At 40.9% G+C, this 15,030-nt stretch overlaps 1 protein-coding gene across 6 annotated transcripts in view; it reads left to right on the top strand.

Moving 5' to 3' along the window:
* LOC137434540 (myosin-10) overlaps positions 1-15,030 on the top strand; it is a 159,225-nt gene that overhangs the window by 30,981 nt on the left and 113,214 nt on the right. For all 6 annotated transcript variants that reach the window (XM_068127668.2, XM_078785662.1, XM_078785661.1 and 3 more), the window contains 2 exons: positions 9,195-9,577; positions 10,817-10,973. In XM_068127668.2, the coding sequence (XP_067983769.2) occupies positions 9,215-9,577; positions 10,817-10,973 (520 nt within the window). In that variant the 5' untranslated portion in view covers positions 9,195-9,214. The remainder of the gene's footprint in view (positions 1-9,194; positions 9,578-10,816; positions 10,974-15,030) is intronic.

Here is a 15,030-nt window from a genome sequence, read left to right as displayed (position 1 = left end):
CCATAACTCTATATCTTCAGCACGTACACCATAACTCTATATCCTCAGGAAGTACACCATAACTCTATATCCTCAGCAAGTACACCATTACTCTATATCCTCAGCACGTACACCATAACTCTATATCCTCAGGAAGTACACCATAACTCTATATCCTCAGCACGTACACCATTACTCTATATCCTCAGCACGTACACCATTACTGTATATCCTCAGCACGTACACCATAACTCTATATCCTCAGCACGTACACCATTACTCTATATCCTCAGCAAGTACACCATAACTCTATATCCTCAGCAAGTACACCATAACTCTATATCCTCAGGAAGTACACCATAACTCTATATCCTCAGCAAGTACACCATTACTCTATATCCTCAGCACGTACACCACAACTCTATATCCTCAGCACGTACACCATAACTCTATATCCTCAGCACGTACACCACAACTCTATATCCTCAGCACGTACACCATAACTCTATATCCTCAGCACGTACACCACAACTCTATATCCTCAGCACGTACACCATAACTCTATATCCTCAGCAAGTACACCATTACTCTATATCCTCAGCACGTACACCATAACTCTATATCCTCAGCACGTACACCATAACTCTATATCCTCAGCACGTACACCATAACTCTATATCCTCAGCAAGTACACCATAACTCTATATCCTCAGCACGTACACCATTACTCTATATCCTCAGCAAGTACACCATTACTCTATATCCTCAGCAAGTACACCATTACTGTATATCCTCAGCAAGTACACCATTACTCTATATCCTCAGCACGTACACCATTACTCTTTATCCTCAGCAAGTACATCATAACTCTATATCCTCAGCAAGTACACCATAACTCTATATCTTCAGCACGTACACCATAACTCTATATCCTCAGGAAGTACACCATAACTCTATATCCTCAGCAAGTACACCATTACTCTATATCCTCAGCACGTACACCATAACTCTATATCCTCAGGAAGTACACCATAACTCTATATCCTCAGCACGTACACCATTACTCTATATCCTCAGCACGTACACCATTACTGTATATCCTCAGCACGTACACCATAACTCTATATCCTCAGCACGTACACCATTACTCTATATCCTCAGCAAGTACACCATAACTCTATATCCTCAGCAAGTACACCATAACTCTATATCCTCAGGAAGTACACCATAACTCTATATCCTCAGCAAGTACACCATTACTCTATATCCTCAGCACGTACATCATAACTCTATATCCTCAGGAAGTACACCATAACTCTATATCCTCAGCAAGTACACCATTACTCTATATCCTCAGCACGTACACCATTACTGTATATCCTCAGCACGTACACCATAACTCTATATCCTCAGCAAGTACACCATAACTCTATATCCTCAGCAAGTACACCATAACTCTATATCCTCAGCAGTACACCATAACTCTATATCCTCAGCAAGTACACCATAACTCTATATCCTCAGCAAGTACACCATAACTCTATATCCTCAGGAAGTACACCATAACTCTATATCCTCAGTAAGTACACCATTACTCTATATCCTCAGCAAGTACACCATTACTCTATATCCTCAGCAAGTACACCATTACTCTATATCCTCAGCAAGTACACCATTACTCTATATCCTCAGCAAGTACACCATTACTCTATATCCTCAGCAAGTACACCATTACTCTATATCCTCAGCACGTACACCATAACTCTATATCCTCAGGAAGTACACCATAACTCTATATCCTCAGCAAGTACACCATAACTCTATATCCTCAGCAAGTACACCATAACTCTATATCCTCAGGAAGTACACCATTACTCTATATCCTCAGGAAGTACACCATAACTCTATATCCTCAGGAAGTACACCATAACTCTATATCCTCAGGAAGTACACCATAACTCTATATCCTCAGGAAGTACACCATAACTCTATATCCTCAGCAAGTACACCATAACTCTATATCCTCAGGAAGTACACCATAACTCTATATCCTCAGCAAGTACACCATTACTCTATATCCTCAGCAAGTACACCATTACTCTATATCCTCAGCAAGTACACCATAACTCTATATCCTCAGCAAGTACACCATTACTCTATATCCTCAGCAAGTACACCATTACTCTATATCCTCAGCAAGTACTCCATTACTCTATATCCTCAGCACGTACACCATAACTCTATATCCTCGGCAAGTACACCATAACTCTATATCCTCGGCAAGTACACCATTACTCTATATCCTCGGCAAGTACACCATTACTCTATATCCTCAGGAAGTACACCATAACTCTATATCCTCAGGAAGTACACCATAACTCTATATCCTCAGCAAGTACACCATTACTCTATATCCTCAGCAAGTACACCATTACTCTATATCCTCAGCACGTACACCATAACTCTATATCCTCAGCACGTACACCATAACTCTATATCCTCAGCAAGTACACCATTACTCTATATCCTCAGCACATACACCATTACTCTATATCCTCGGCAAGTACACCATAACTCTATATCCTCGGCAAGTACACCATAACTCTATATCCTCGGCAAGTACACCATAACTCTATATCCTCGGCACGTACACCATAACTCTATATCCTCGGCACGTACACCATAACTCTATATCCTCAGCAAGTACACCATAACTCTATATCCTCAGGAAGTACACCATAACTCTATATCCTCAGCAAGTACACCATTACTCTATATCCTCAGCAAGTACACCATTACTCTATATCCTCAGCAAGTACACCATTACTCTATATCCTCAGCAAGTACACCATTACTCTATATCCTCAGCAAGTACACCATTACTCTATATCCTCAGCAAGTACACCATTACTCTATATCCTCAGCACGTACACCATAACTCTATATCCTCAGGAAGTACACCATAACTCTATATCCTCAGCAAGTACACCATAACTCTATATCCTCAGCAAGTACACCATAACTCTATATCCTCAGGAAGTACACCATTACTCTATATCCTCAGGAAGTACACCATAACTCTATATCCTCAGGAAGTACACCATAACTCTATATCCTCAGCAAGTACACCATAACTCTATATCCTCAGGAAGTACACCATAACTCTATATCCTCAGCAAGTACAACATAACTCTATATCCTCAGGAAGTACACCATAACTCTATATCCTCAGCAAGTACACCATTACTCTATATCCTCAGCAAGTACACCATTACTCTATATCCTCAGCAAGTACACCATAACTCTATATCCTCAGCAAGTACACCATTACTCTATATCCTCAGCAAGTACACCATTACTCTATATCCTCAGCAAGTACTCCATTACTCTATATCCTCAGCACGTACACCATAACTCTATATCCTCGGCAAGTACACCATAACTCTATATCCTCGGCAAGTACACCATTACTCTATATCCTCGGCAAGTACACCATTACTCTATATCCTCAGGAAGTACACCATAACTCTATATCCTCAGGAAGTACACCATAACTCTATATCCTCAGCAAGTACACCATTACTCTATATCCTCAGCACGTACACCATTACTCTATATCCTCAGCAAGTACACCATTACTCTATATCCTCAGCACGTACACCATAACTCTATATCCTCAGCACGTACACCATAACTCTATATCCTCAGCAAGTACACCATTACTCTATATCCTCAGCACATACACCATTACTCTATATCCTCGGCAAGTACACCATAACTCTATATCCTCGGCAAGTACACCATAACTCTATATCTTCGGCAAGTACACCATAACTCTATATCCTCAGCACGTACACCATAACTCTATAGCCTCAGCAAGTACACCATTACTCTATATCCTCAGCACGTACACCATTACTCTATATCCTCAGCAAGTACACCATTACTCTATATCCTCAGCACGTACACCATTACTCTATATCCTCAGCACGTACACCATAACTCTATATCCTCAGCACGTACACCATTACTCTATATCCTCCGCACGTACACCATAACTCTATATCCTCGGCAAGTACACCATAACTCTATATCCTCAGCAAGTACACCATTACTCTATATCCTCAGCACGTACACCATTACTCTATATCCTCAGCAAGTACACCATTACTCTATATCCTCAGCACGTACACCATAACTCTATATCCTCAGCACGTACACCATAACTCTATATCCTCAGCAAGTACACCATTACTCTATATCCTCGGCAAGTACACCATAACTCTATATCCTCGGCAAGTACACCATAACTCTATATCCTCGGCAAGTACACCATAACTCTATATCCTCAGCACGTACACCATAACTCCATATCCTCAGCAAGTACACCATTACTCTATATCCTCAGCACGTACACCATAACTCTATATCCTCAGCACGTACACCATTACTCTATATCCTCAGCACGTACACCATTACTCTATATCCTCAGCAAGTACACCATAACTCTATATCCTCAGCACGTACACCATTACTGTATATCCTCAGCACGTACACCATAACTCTATATCCTCAGCACGTACACCATTACTCTATATCCTCAGCAAGTACACCATAACTCTATATCCTCAGCACGTACACCATTACTCTATATCCTCAGCACGTACACCATTACTCTATATCCTCGGCAAGTACACCATAACTCTATATCCTCAGCACGTACACCATTACTCTATATCCTCAGCACGTACACCATAACTCTATATCCTCAGGAAGTACACCATAACTCTATATCCTCAGCAAGTACACCATTACTCTATATCCTCAGCACGTACATCATAACTCTATATCCTCAGGAAGTACACCATAACTCTATATCCTCAGCAAGTACACCATTACTCTATATCCTCAGCACGTACACCATTACTGTATATCCTCAGCACGTACACCATAACTCTATATCCTCAGCAAGTACACCATAACTCTATATCCTCAGCAAGTACACCATAACTCTATATCCTCAGCAGTACACCATAACTCTATATCCTCAGCAAGTACACCATAACTCTATATCCTCAGCAAGTACACCATAACTCTATATCCTCAGGAAGTACACCATAACTCTATATCCTCAGCAAGTACACCATTACTCTATATCCTCAGCAAGTACACCATTACTCTATATCCTCAGCAAGTACACCATTACTCTATATCCTCAGCAAGTACACCATTACTCTATATCCTCAGCAAGTACACCATTACTCTATATCCTCAGCAAGTACACCATTACTCTATATCCTCAGCACGTACACCATAACTCTATATCCTCAGGAAGTACACCATAACTCTATATCCTCAGCAAGTACACCATAACTCTATATCCTCAGCAAGTACACCATAACTCTATATCCTCAGGAAGTACACCATTACTCTATATCCTCAGGAAGTACACCATAACTCTATATCCTCAGGAAGTACACCATAACTCTATATCCTCAGCAAGTACACCATAACTCTATATCCTCAGGAAGTACACCATTACTCTATATCCTCAGCACGTACACCATTACTCTATATCCTCAGCACGTACACCATTACTCTATATCCTCAGCAAGTACACCATAACTCTATATCCTCAGCACGTACACCATTACTCTATATCCTCAGCAAGTACACCATTACTCTATATCCTCAGGAAGTACACCATTACTCTATATCCTCAGCAAGTACACCATTACTCTATATCCTCAGCAAGTACACCATAACTCTATATCCTCAGCACGTACACCATTACTCTATATCCTCAGGAAGTACACCATTACTCTATATCCTCAGCAAGTACACCATTACTCTATATCCTCAGCAAGTACACCATTACTCTATATCCTCAGCAAGTACACCATTACTCTATATCCTCAGCAAGTACACCATTACTCTATATCCTCAGCAAGTACACCATTACTCTATATCCTCAGCAAGTACACCATTACTCTATATCCTCAGCAAGTACACCATAACTCTATATCCTCAGCACGTACACCATTACTCTATATCCTCAGCAAGTACACCATTACTCTATATCCTCAGGAAGTACACCATTACTCTATATCCTCAGCAAGTACACCATTACTCTATATCCTCAGCAAGTACACCATAACTCTATATCCTCAGCACGTACACCATTACTCTATATCCTCAGGAAGTACACCATTACTCTATATCCTCAGCAAGTACACCATTACTCTATATCCTCAGCAAGTACACCATTACTCTATATCCTCAGGAAGTACACCATTACTCTATATCCTCAGCAAGTACACCATTACTCTATATCCTCAGCAAGTACACCATTACTCTATATCCTCAGCAAGTACACCATTACTCTATATCCTCAGCAAGTACACCATTACTCTATATCCTCAGCAAGTACACCATAACTCTATATCCTCAGCACGTACACCATTACTCTATATCCTCAGCAAGTACACCATTACTCTATATCCTCAGGAAGTACACCATTACTCTATATCCTCAGCAAGTACACCATTACTCTATATCCTCAGGAAGTACACCATTACTCTATATCCTCAGCAAGTACACCATTACTCTATATCCTCAGCAAGTACACCATTACTCTATATCCTCAGCAAGTACACCATTACTCTATATCCTCAGGAAGTACACCATTACTCTATATCCTCAGCAAGTACACCATTACTCTATATCCTCAGCAAGTACACCATTACTCTATATCCTCAGCAAGTACACCATTACTCTATATCCTCAGCAAGTACACCATTACTCTATATCCTCAGCAAGTACACCATAACTCTATATCCTCAGCACGTACACCATTACTCTATATCCTCAGCAAGTACACCATTACTCTATATCCTCAGGAAGTACACCATTACTCTATATCCTCAGCAAGTACACCATTACTCTATATCCTCAGGAAGTACACCATTACTCTATATCCTCAGCAAGTACACCATTACTCTATATCCTCAGCAAGTACACCATAACTCTATATCCTCAGGAAGTACACCATTACTCTATATCCTCAGCACGTACACCATTACTCTATATCCTCAGCACGTACACCATTACTCTATATCCTCAGCAAGTACACCATAACTCTATATCCTCAGCAAGTACACCATAACTCTATATCCTCAGCACGTACACCATTACTCTATATCCTCAGCAAGTACACCATTACTCTATATCCTCAGCACGTACACCATAACTCTATATCCTCAGCACGTACACCATTACTCTATATCCTCAGCAAGTACACCATTACTCTATATCCTCAGCACGTACACCATAACTCTATATCCTCAGCACGTACACCATTACTCTATATCCTCAGCACGTACACCATAACTCTATATCCTCAGCACGTACACCATAACTCTATATCCTCAGCACGTACACCATAACTCTATATCCTCAGCACGTACACCATTACTCTATATCCTCAGCACGTACACCATAACTCTATATCCTCGGCAAGTACACCATAACTCTATATCCTCAGCACGTACACCATAACTCTATATCCTCAGCACGTACACCATTACTCTATGTCCTCAGCACGTACACCATAACTCTATATCCTCGGCAAGTACACCATTTACTGTAGATCCTCAGGAAGTTCTTATTTTATTATTACTGGCATATAAGACCCGTTGCTTCGCTGACATTAACACCAATTTTTTTAGTGTTGCGAGTCGAGACTGCGGACCGAACTGCCGGGTGATGCTTTAATGGGCGGTGTATATTCGGAAATGGTGTTTGATAGGGTGATACTGACATTAAAATGGAAATGTTGAAAGAAAAACTATTGAATATCGCAAGCGTTTGCTGAATCTAATCGATATGAGAAACGGGATTGAAAGAGGATCAGCATTGTTGTATGTGAAGAAGAAGATGATGGAGGAAGAAGAGTTTTTGTTGTTTGTTTTAAAGTAAATGAGTGTCAGTTGTATGATTTGGATTCGTGGAGATTCGGAATCAATGTGGTGGATAAAACATCTTTGTAGGGAGAGGGATAAGTGATTACGTTTACTTCCTGAGAGTGGTTTCATTGAAATCCGATCTCAAGTTAACATACGGAATCCTGGGAGGTCATGCTCTCTGTGCAGGGATAACCAATGTCACGTGTTGACATTTGCAGTTTTGACACGCGTGTCCCTGTCCATGTACCCATAACAAAAAAAAAAAAAAAAAAATTTTTTTTGGATCACAAACACTCCTGAGAGTTACCCGAATCCACCGTAGTTGGATTTATCGATATCCGTTTATCCGTTAAGTTCTCAAGTTATAACACGACAGACATACCGACAAACAGACAGACACGGCTCCTTTTATAATATAGATTACCTCTGCCACCAAAGGTGGATGGAGGTTATGTTTTCACCCCTGTCTGTGTCTGTCTGTCTGTTTCGTTGTCTTTGTCTGTGAACAGGATATCGCAAAAATTTAGGGACGGATTCGGACGAAACTTGGTGGACAGGTTGGGTGTGTGACAAGGACTAATCGTTTCGATTTTGGTGAAGATTTGAATATGGATTCGGATGCGCGAATTATTTAATTTTTAAGTGATTCTTCACCATTGAGAGATCGGGCGAAAAGCGATAAATAACATGATATCTCAAAAAGTTGTGGGCGAGTTACGACTAAACTTGGTGAATGAGTTGGTTTGTTGACAAGAACAAGCCGATTCGATTTTGGTTCAGGTCCGAATCCAGATCCGGCCTATCGGTGGGATACAAAACGTAGACTGTTCAGCCTGGCGGGGGTATGCGCTCTCCCGGGTGCCATTCTAGTTATTATTATTACTATTTTGCTTTAGCTCCTTTCTTTTATTATCATTATTATTATTATTTTGCTTTTGATTAAAATTTGTCTCTGACAATGCATCTTGATTAGTTCGTTTCATGATTGGCAATGATTGGCGATTGGCAAGGCCAATAAAAAGTAGGGTTAGAGTCAAGTGACCAAAAATGGTAAGTACAGATATTTTGACGATATTTATATTATAATGTAGTTAAATGGTAGATCCTTAAGGTGCTGTGTGTTACACACGTGTGTACCAAATATATACATGTATATTGTTGTGGTTGGTTGAGAATCTGCCATCTTCGTATTATTATTTTGCCTAATTTGGTGCCCACAGCACATGACCCAATTGTTCTGTTGTTTTGTAGCTTTCCAACACACAACTGCAATGGCACAACGAGGTGGTGGTGGTGGTGGTGGCAGTAGCAGTGATGCGGATAAGTACTTGTTCGTGGAGCGGGATGTTGCGGGCGTGCCGGCCACACAGGCCGACTGGTCTTTCAAGAAGCTTGTTTGGATCCCGTCTGAGAAGCATGGCTTCGAGTCCGCGAGCCTGAAGGAAGAGCGAGGTGACGAGATGGTGGTGGAGCTCACCGAGAATGCTAAACGAGTGTCCGTGAACAAGGATGATGTGCAGAAGATGAACCCACCAAAGTTTTCCAAGGTGGAAGATATGGCTGAGCTTACCTGCCTCAATGAAGCATCTGTTCTACACAACCTCAAGGAGAGATACTATTCTGGTCTTATCTACGTAAGTCTCTGAATACTTATTTTGTGTCTGTGATGCTGTTGTACGTGTCTTTCGCCCCGAACCGAGCTGACTGCTGGGGGTGCTCGGTCTGTGTGCCCGTCCGTCCATCTGGAGCCCTTACTCGAGGTTGATTGAACGCATTTCTTTCACATTCGGCACATGTATGCAATAATATCCGAACATGAGGCACCTCAAATTACCCTGGAACTCGAGCTAAAAGTCATGGGACACACAATTTTATATCTTTATTTGGCAATTTTTTTTGCCAGAGAGAATAGTACAGGATTTTATATATTTTTGGGAACCATTATATTTTTGCACATACTTTACCATCACCGCTGCCTATGTACCACCTTGAATTATTTATATACACTTTACCATCACCGCTACCTATGTACCACCTTGAATTATTTATATACACTTTACCATCACCGCTGCCTATGTACCACCTTGAATTATTTATATACACTTTACCATCACTGCTACCTATGTACCACCTTGAATTATTTGTATACACTTTACCATCACCGCTACCTATGTACCACCTTGAATTATTTATATACACTTTACCCTCACCGCTACCTATGTACCACCTTGAATTATTTATATACACTTTACCATCACCGCTGCCTATGTACCACCTTGAATTATTTATATACACTTTACCATCACCGCTGCCTATGTACCACCTTGAATTATTTATATACACTTTACCATCACCGCTACCTATGTACCACCTTGAATTATTTATATACACTTTACCATCACCGCTGCCTATGTACCACCTTGAATTATTTATATACACTTTACCATCACCGCTACCTATGTACCACCTTGAATTATTTATATACACTTTACCATCACCGCTGCCTATGTACCACCTTGAATTATTTATATACACTTTACCCTCACCGCTGCCTATGTACCACCTTGAATTATTTATATACACTTTACCATCACCGCTACCTATGTACCACCTTGAATTATTTATATACACTTTACCCTCACCGCTACCTATGTACCACCTTGAATTATTTATATACACTTTAGCATCACCGCTACCTATGTACCACCTTGAATTATTTATATACACTTTAGCATCACCGCTACCTATGTACCAGCTTGATTTATTTATTTATATATACGCACTTTACCATCTCCACTACCAACATAAATCTTGAATTATTTATTTCTGTACACGTTACCTGTTGTAATGCAATTTGGACATTGTGTTTGCAGACATATTCTGGTCTCTTCTGTGTGGTGGTGAACCCATACAAGAACCTACCCATTTACTCGGAGCAGATTGTTGAGATGTATCGTGGGAAGAAGCGTCATGAGATGCCACCTCATGTCTACGCTGTGACTGACATGGCCTATCGCAGCATGCTGCAAGGTTAGCAATGGACTAACCATAACTCATTTAGTCACATGTTTTGTGGTTCCACAACAACTTTGCTCTGTGTTGCTTTATTACTTGCAAAATCGAAGATTGTTCAAGTATATTGGTCGGTTGCATTTGTGGTTCTGTCTGTTTGTCTGTTTGTCTGTTTGTCTGTCTGTTTGTCTGTCTTTGTTTGTTTGTCACCGGCGTACAGGTCACAATTCTAAACCGATCATCACAAAACTTCACCAAGTTATATAGGTCGTCCCAATTGAGAAGCCTATTGATTTTGAGGTCAAAGGTCATCTGTAGGTCAAATTTCTAAAATCGCCATTTTAAATCTGATTGACTTGATAATTGAACAGCATTTGTATATCGAGTCACTGAATTGGTAAACCAACTACATTTGAGGTCAAAGGTCACCTAAGGTCAAACTTCTAAAATCATCATTTTTCATTTGAAAAATCGTCACTTTTCATCCTATTAACCCGAGCTTTGATCAAGATCGTCAATTTTAATCTCGGTGACATGGACAATTTGATGGATCAATGGCATCCTCTTTTTTGGGGGGGGGGGGGGGGGGGGGAAGAGGGTGTGGGAGGTTGGATTTTGCAAGTATCGTGCTCTGCATGATGTCTTATTTATTTATTTGTTTTCATTTTTGGGACTAGGTTGAGGGTCTACGTAGTATTTTTTATATGGGAGTTGAAATTGATTATGCAATTTGGGAACTTGCAGTTGGTGACTTGGATTATTTGTGTTCCCAAGTTAATTGTGTTTTTCTGAGTTTATCTTGCTTACAAACGTAACAGTACACATAGCTCGATGTAATTGCGTACCTTGGCTTAAGGTATACATAACTCGATGTAATTGCATACCTTTGTTTAAAGGTATACATAACTCGGTGTGATTGCGTATCTTGTCTTAAGGTATGCATAACTCGATGTGATTGTGTACCTTTGTTTTCAGGCCACTTCTAATGAACCAGCAGCCATTTTGTATTTATTAGTCCCTATCAATGTCACCGGAGGGGACTATAGGTTTGCTCTTCGTCTGTCTGTGTGTGTCCATCCCACCTGTGGCTTTCCAGACTTTTCCCCCTTACCCTTTAACATATTAAACTGAAACGTGGTACATGGCTTTATTATGATAAGTTGCAGAAACTAACTTATTCTGTAGCTTTGCAGGCCTAAACCAATTTGGCCTGCTGTATATGGCTCACATTTGCTGAGTGCTTGGACCAAGAACATTCATTGGGCCCAGTAGGGGACACGTATGGCAATTCTCCCTCTTGATTGTTTGTTTATTTATTTTTTGCATACTCCCCTCCTCCCAGGTTCAGATTGCGAAATGATGTAATCGCAGGTGTTCCTTTCTCAGTTACTTGTCTGAAACGGATTAGGTATTCCCGGCTCCGTTGCCATGATGCCATACCCATTATTATTGCAAGTTCTCTGCAGGACTGGACCTGTTTAGCGTAGTCACGTGTACCTGTAAATTTATTCCTTTTCTGTACAGGTATCTACGCTCATTTGCCTACCTGGGCATTGCTGGAGTTGGTTTGCAGGAGAGATGATGTTCCTTTGGCTTCTAGATCCATTTCTGTTTTTGTATTTCCACTATGAGGTTAAACAAATGAGTTTCTAAAAATATTTTCTTTTTTTTCCTTCTTTTTGTCCATTGTTACCTCTTGTTGTTTTCTCTGAACTCCTTACAATGAGTTGTGGCTTTTGTTTTATTTTTTTTAAATTTTGGTGTGGAAATTCCAGGCTACAGATGGCTTTTCTCAGGAATAATGTATTTTTCTGCACATTTGTTGTTTTTGTGCGTTATAATTTATGGTAACCGCATGTGCCAGTGGAGCTTTGTAAGTACATCAAAGACTGTTTCTCCAAGTTTGGTTAACAATCCTCTCTCGCCATGTAATGATCAAATCAAATGCGGTTCTTGTGATTTTAAGCGTTCGAGATGTTTGTCTGGCACAGCTACTGCTACAGTTCTTTGCGTGCAATCTACCATCGTATGCATGCTGAGAGGGGCATGAGGTTTCGATACGTCAAAATAATAATAATAATAATAATAATAATAATAATGTTGTTGTTTTAACATTGGTAATTCTAGTGAAGTCCAAGGTATTTTATTTAGTTTTTTTTTTTGTTATTGTCATCACTTATCCTTGCCTTGGGCTTCACTACCTGGACCACAAGCAATTCAAGCATAGATGCGTAGTTTATGTAGGGTGCAGAAACCCACCTGGGAGTTTGGACCTTACAGAGCTGGAATCTAGAATTTGATCAGTGGGCCAGCGACACTTGATTACACTTTGTGAAAGATACTGAGGTATTCAACGCCATCAACAAACGATGCTCTGAGATGCATCCTTGGCTCAACGCCCCACCCGAAGGTCCCACCCGAGTAAAGGTGGAGTGTACTCATTGATGCAACACTCAGCCTGCGGCGCACCAATCTGAAGGTTTATAGTCTGGTTGGAAATGAAAGATTTTACCATTTTTGCTTATGCAGTATTTATCCAACTCCTAACCTTTGTCTTTCCATCACAGAATGATGCTGATTTTGTGGCCATGGTGCACAGTATGTTAGACACTGTACATCATGGCCACATCACCTCAGTCCTGTAGATTCAACCACAATGATGAGAATCTCCCCCCCCCGCCCCCACCCCCCCTTCTGCCCTTGTGCTTAAAATACTTGGTTTTAACTACATTTACGGAATAAGGGTTTAGACGTGGAGACACGAGTTGCTTTATACAGATGGTGAAACTTCTATTCCGTGACTTTCTCCTTGACTTGATTTAACTTTCAATTTGACTGGACTTTTGACTCGACCGAACTTTTGACTCGGCTGGACCTTTGACTCGGCTGGACTTTTGACTCGGCTGGACTTTTGACTCGGCTGTATTTTCGACTTGGCCGGACTTTCGACTCGACTGGACTTTCGACTCGACTGGACTGGACTTTCGACTGGACTGGACTTTCGACTCGGCTGGACTTTCGACTCGGCTGGACTTTGGACTCGGCTGGACTCTTGACTCGGCTGGACTTTGGACTCGGCTGGACTTTTGACTCGGCTGGACTTTCGACTCGGCTGGACTTTCGACTCGACTGGACTTTCGACTGGACTTTCGAACTCGACTGGACTTTCGAACTCGACTGGACTTTCGAACTCGACTGGACTTTCGACTTGACTGGACTTTCGACTGGACTTTTGACTTGACGACTTTTGACTTGACTGGACTTTTGACTTGGCTGGACTTTCGACTCGGCTGGACTTTCGACTCGGCTGGACTTTCGACTCGGCTGGACTTTCGACTCGGCTGGACTTTCGACTCGGCTGGACTTTGAACTCGACTGGACATCTTTGAAGACACTCCATATCTGTAGTTTATAAACAGGCAGCTACATGAATGACTGACTGCTCGTGACCCTGATGTGGGTTTTCATTTTTCTTTGAGGACATTTAAATAGTTAGGTAAAGTTATCTGGGGATAAAGTTTTTAGGCAAAAATCACAAACTCTTATGGAACTGAGGGTCCAAGTTGTGGAATTGCACAACTTCCTCAATGGGGCTCGCTCTGTCGATTGGAGGAAAGGCAAGGCTAACTCGGGACAATTAAACCTCCAAACAGTTCATATTTGATGAAAAGACTTCTTTTAGGATTTCAGCCGTCTGCCAAATCACTAAAGAATATGAAAAGTTTAATTTGGCGAGTATTTTACATTACAAATTCATCAAAAAACAAAATTGGAGAAATCTTATGAAGCGCTTACGCACTTTATGCGTGTGCACACACGCACATGCACACGCACATGCATATATCTTACTATAATTCACCAAATGTCTGTCCGTCTGTCTGTCTGTCCGTTTGAAGGTACAGTAAAAACTGCTGAACCGATCGCAACGATATTTTGTGTGGGTAATCCTGGGATCTCCAGGAGTAAAATAAGCTATTTAGTTTTCCCAATTTCAGCTTTAGTCTCCAGCATTCTCAGGTTTGGACTCCCGCATAACATTCGCGTTCGCATAGCGTTCATTGTGACGATGTTTTCA

The sequence above is a fragment of the Myxine glutinosa genome, chromosome 10 (genome assembly GCF_964187855.1).
Source record: "Myxine glutinosa chromosome 10, kmMyxGlut1.1, whole genome shotgun sequence".
Classification (NCBI taxonomy): domain Eukaryota; kingdom Metazoa; phylum Chordata; class Myxini; order Myxiniformes; family Myxinidae; genus Myxine; species Myxine glutinosa.
This window is presented reverse-complemented; position numbering and strand designations above follow the sequence as displayed.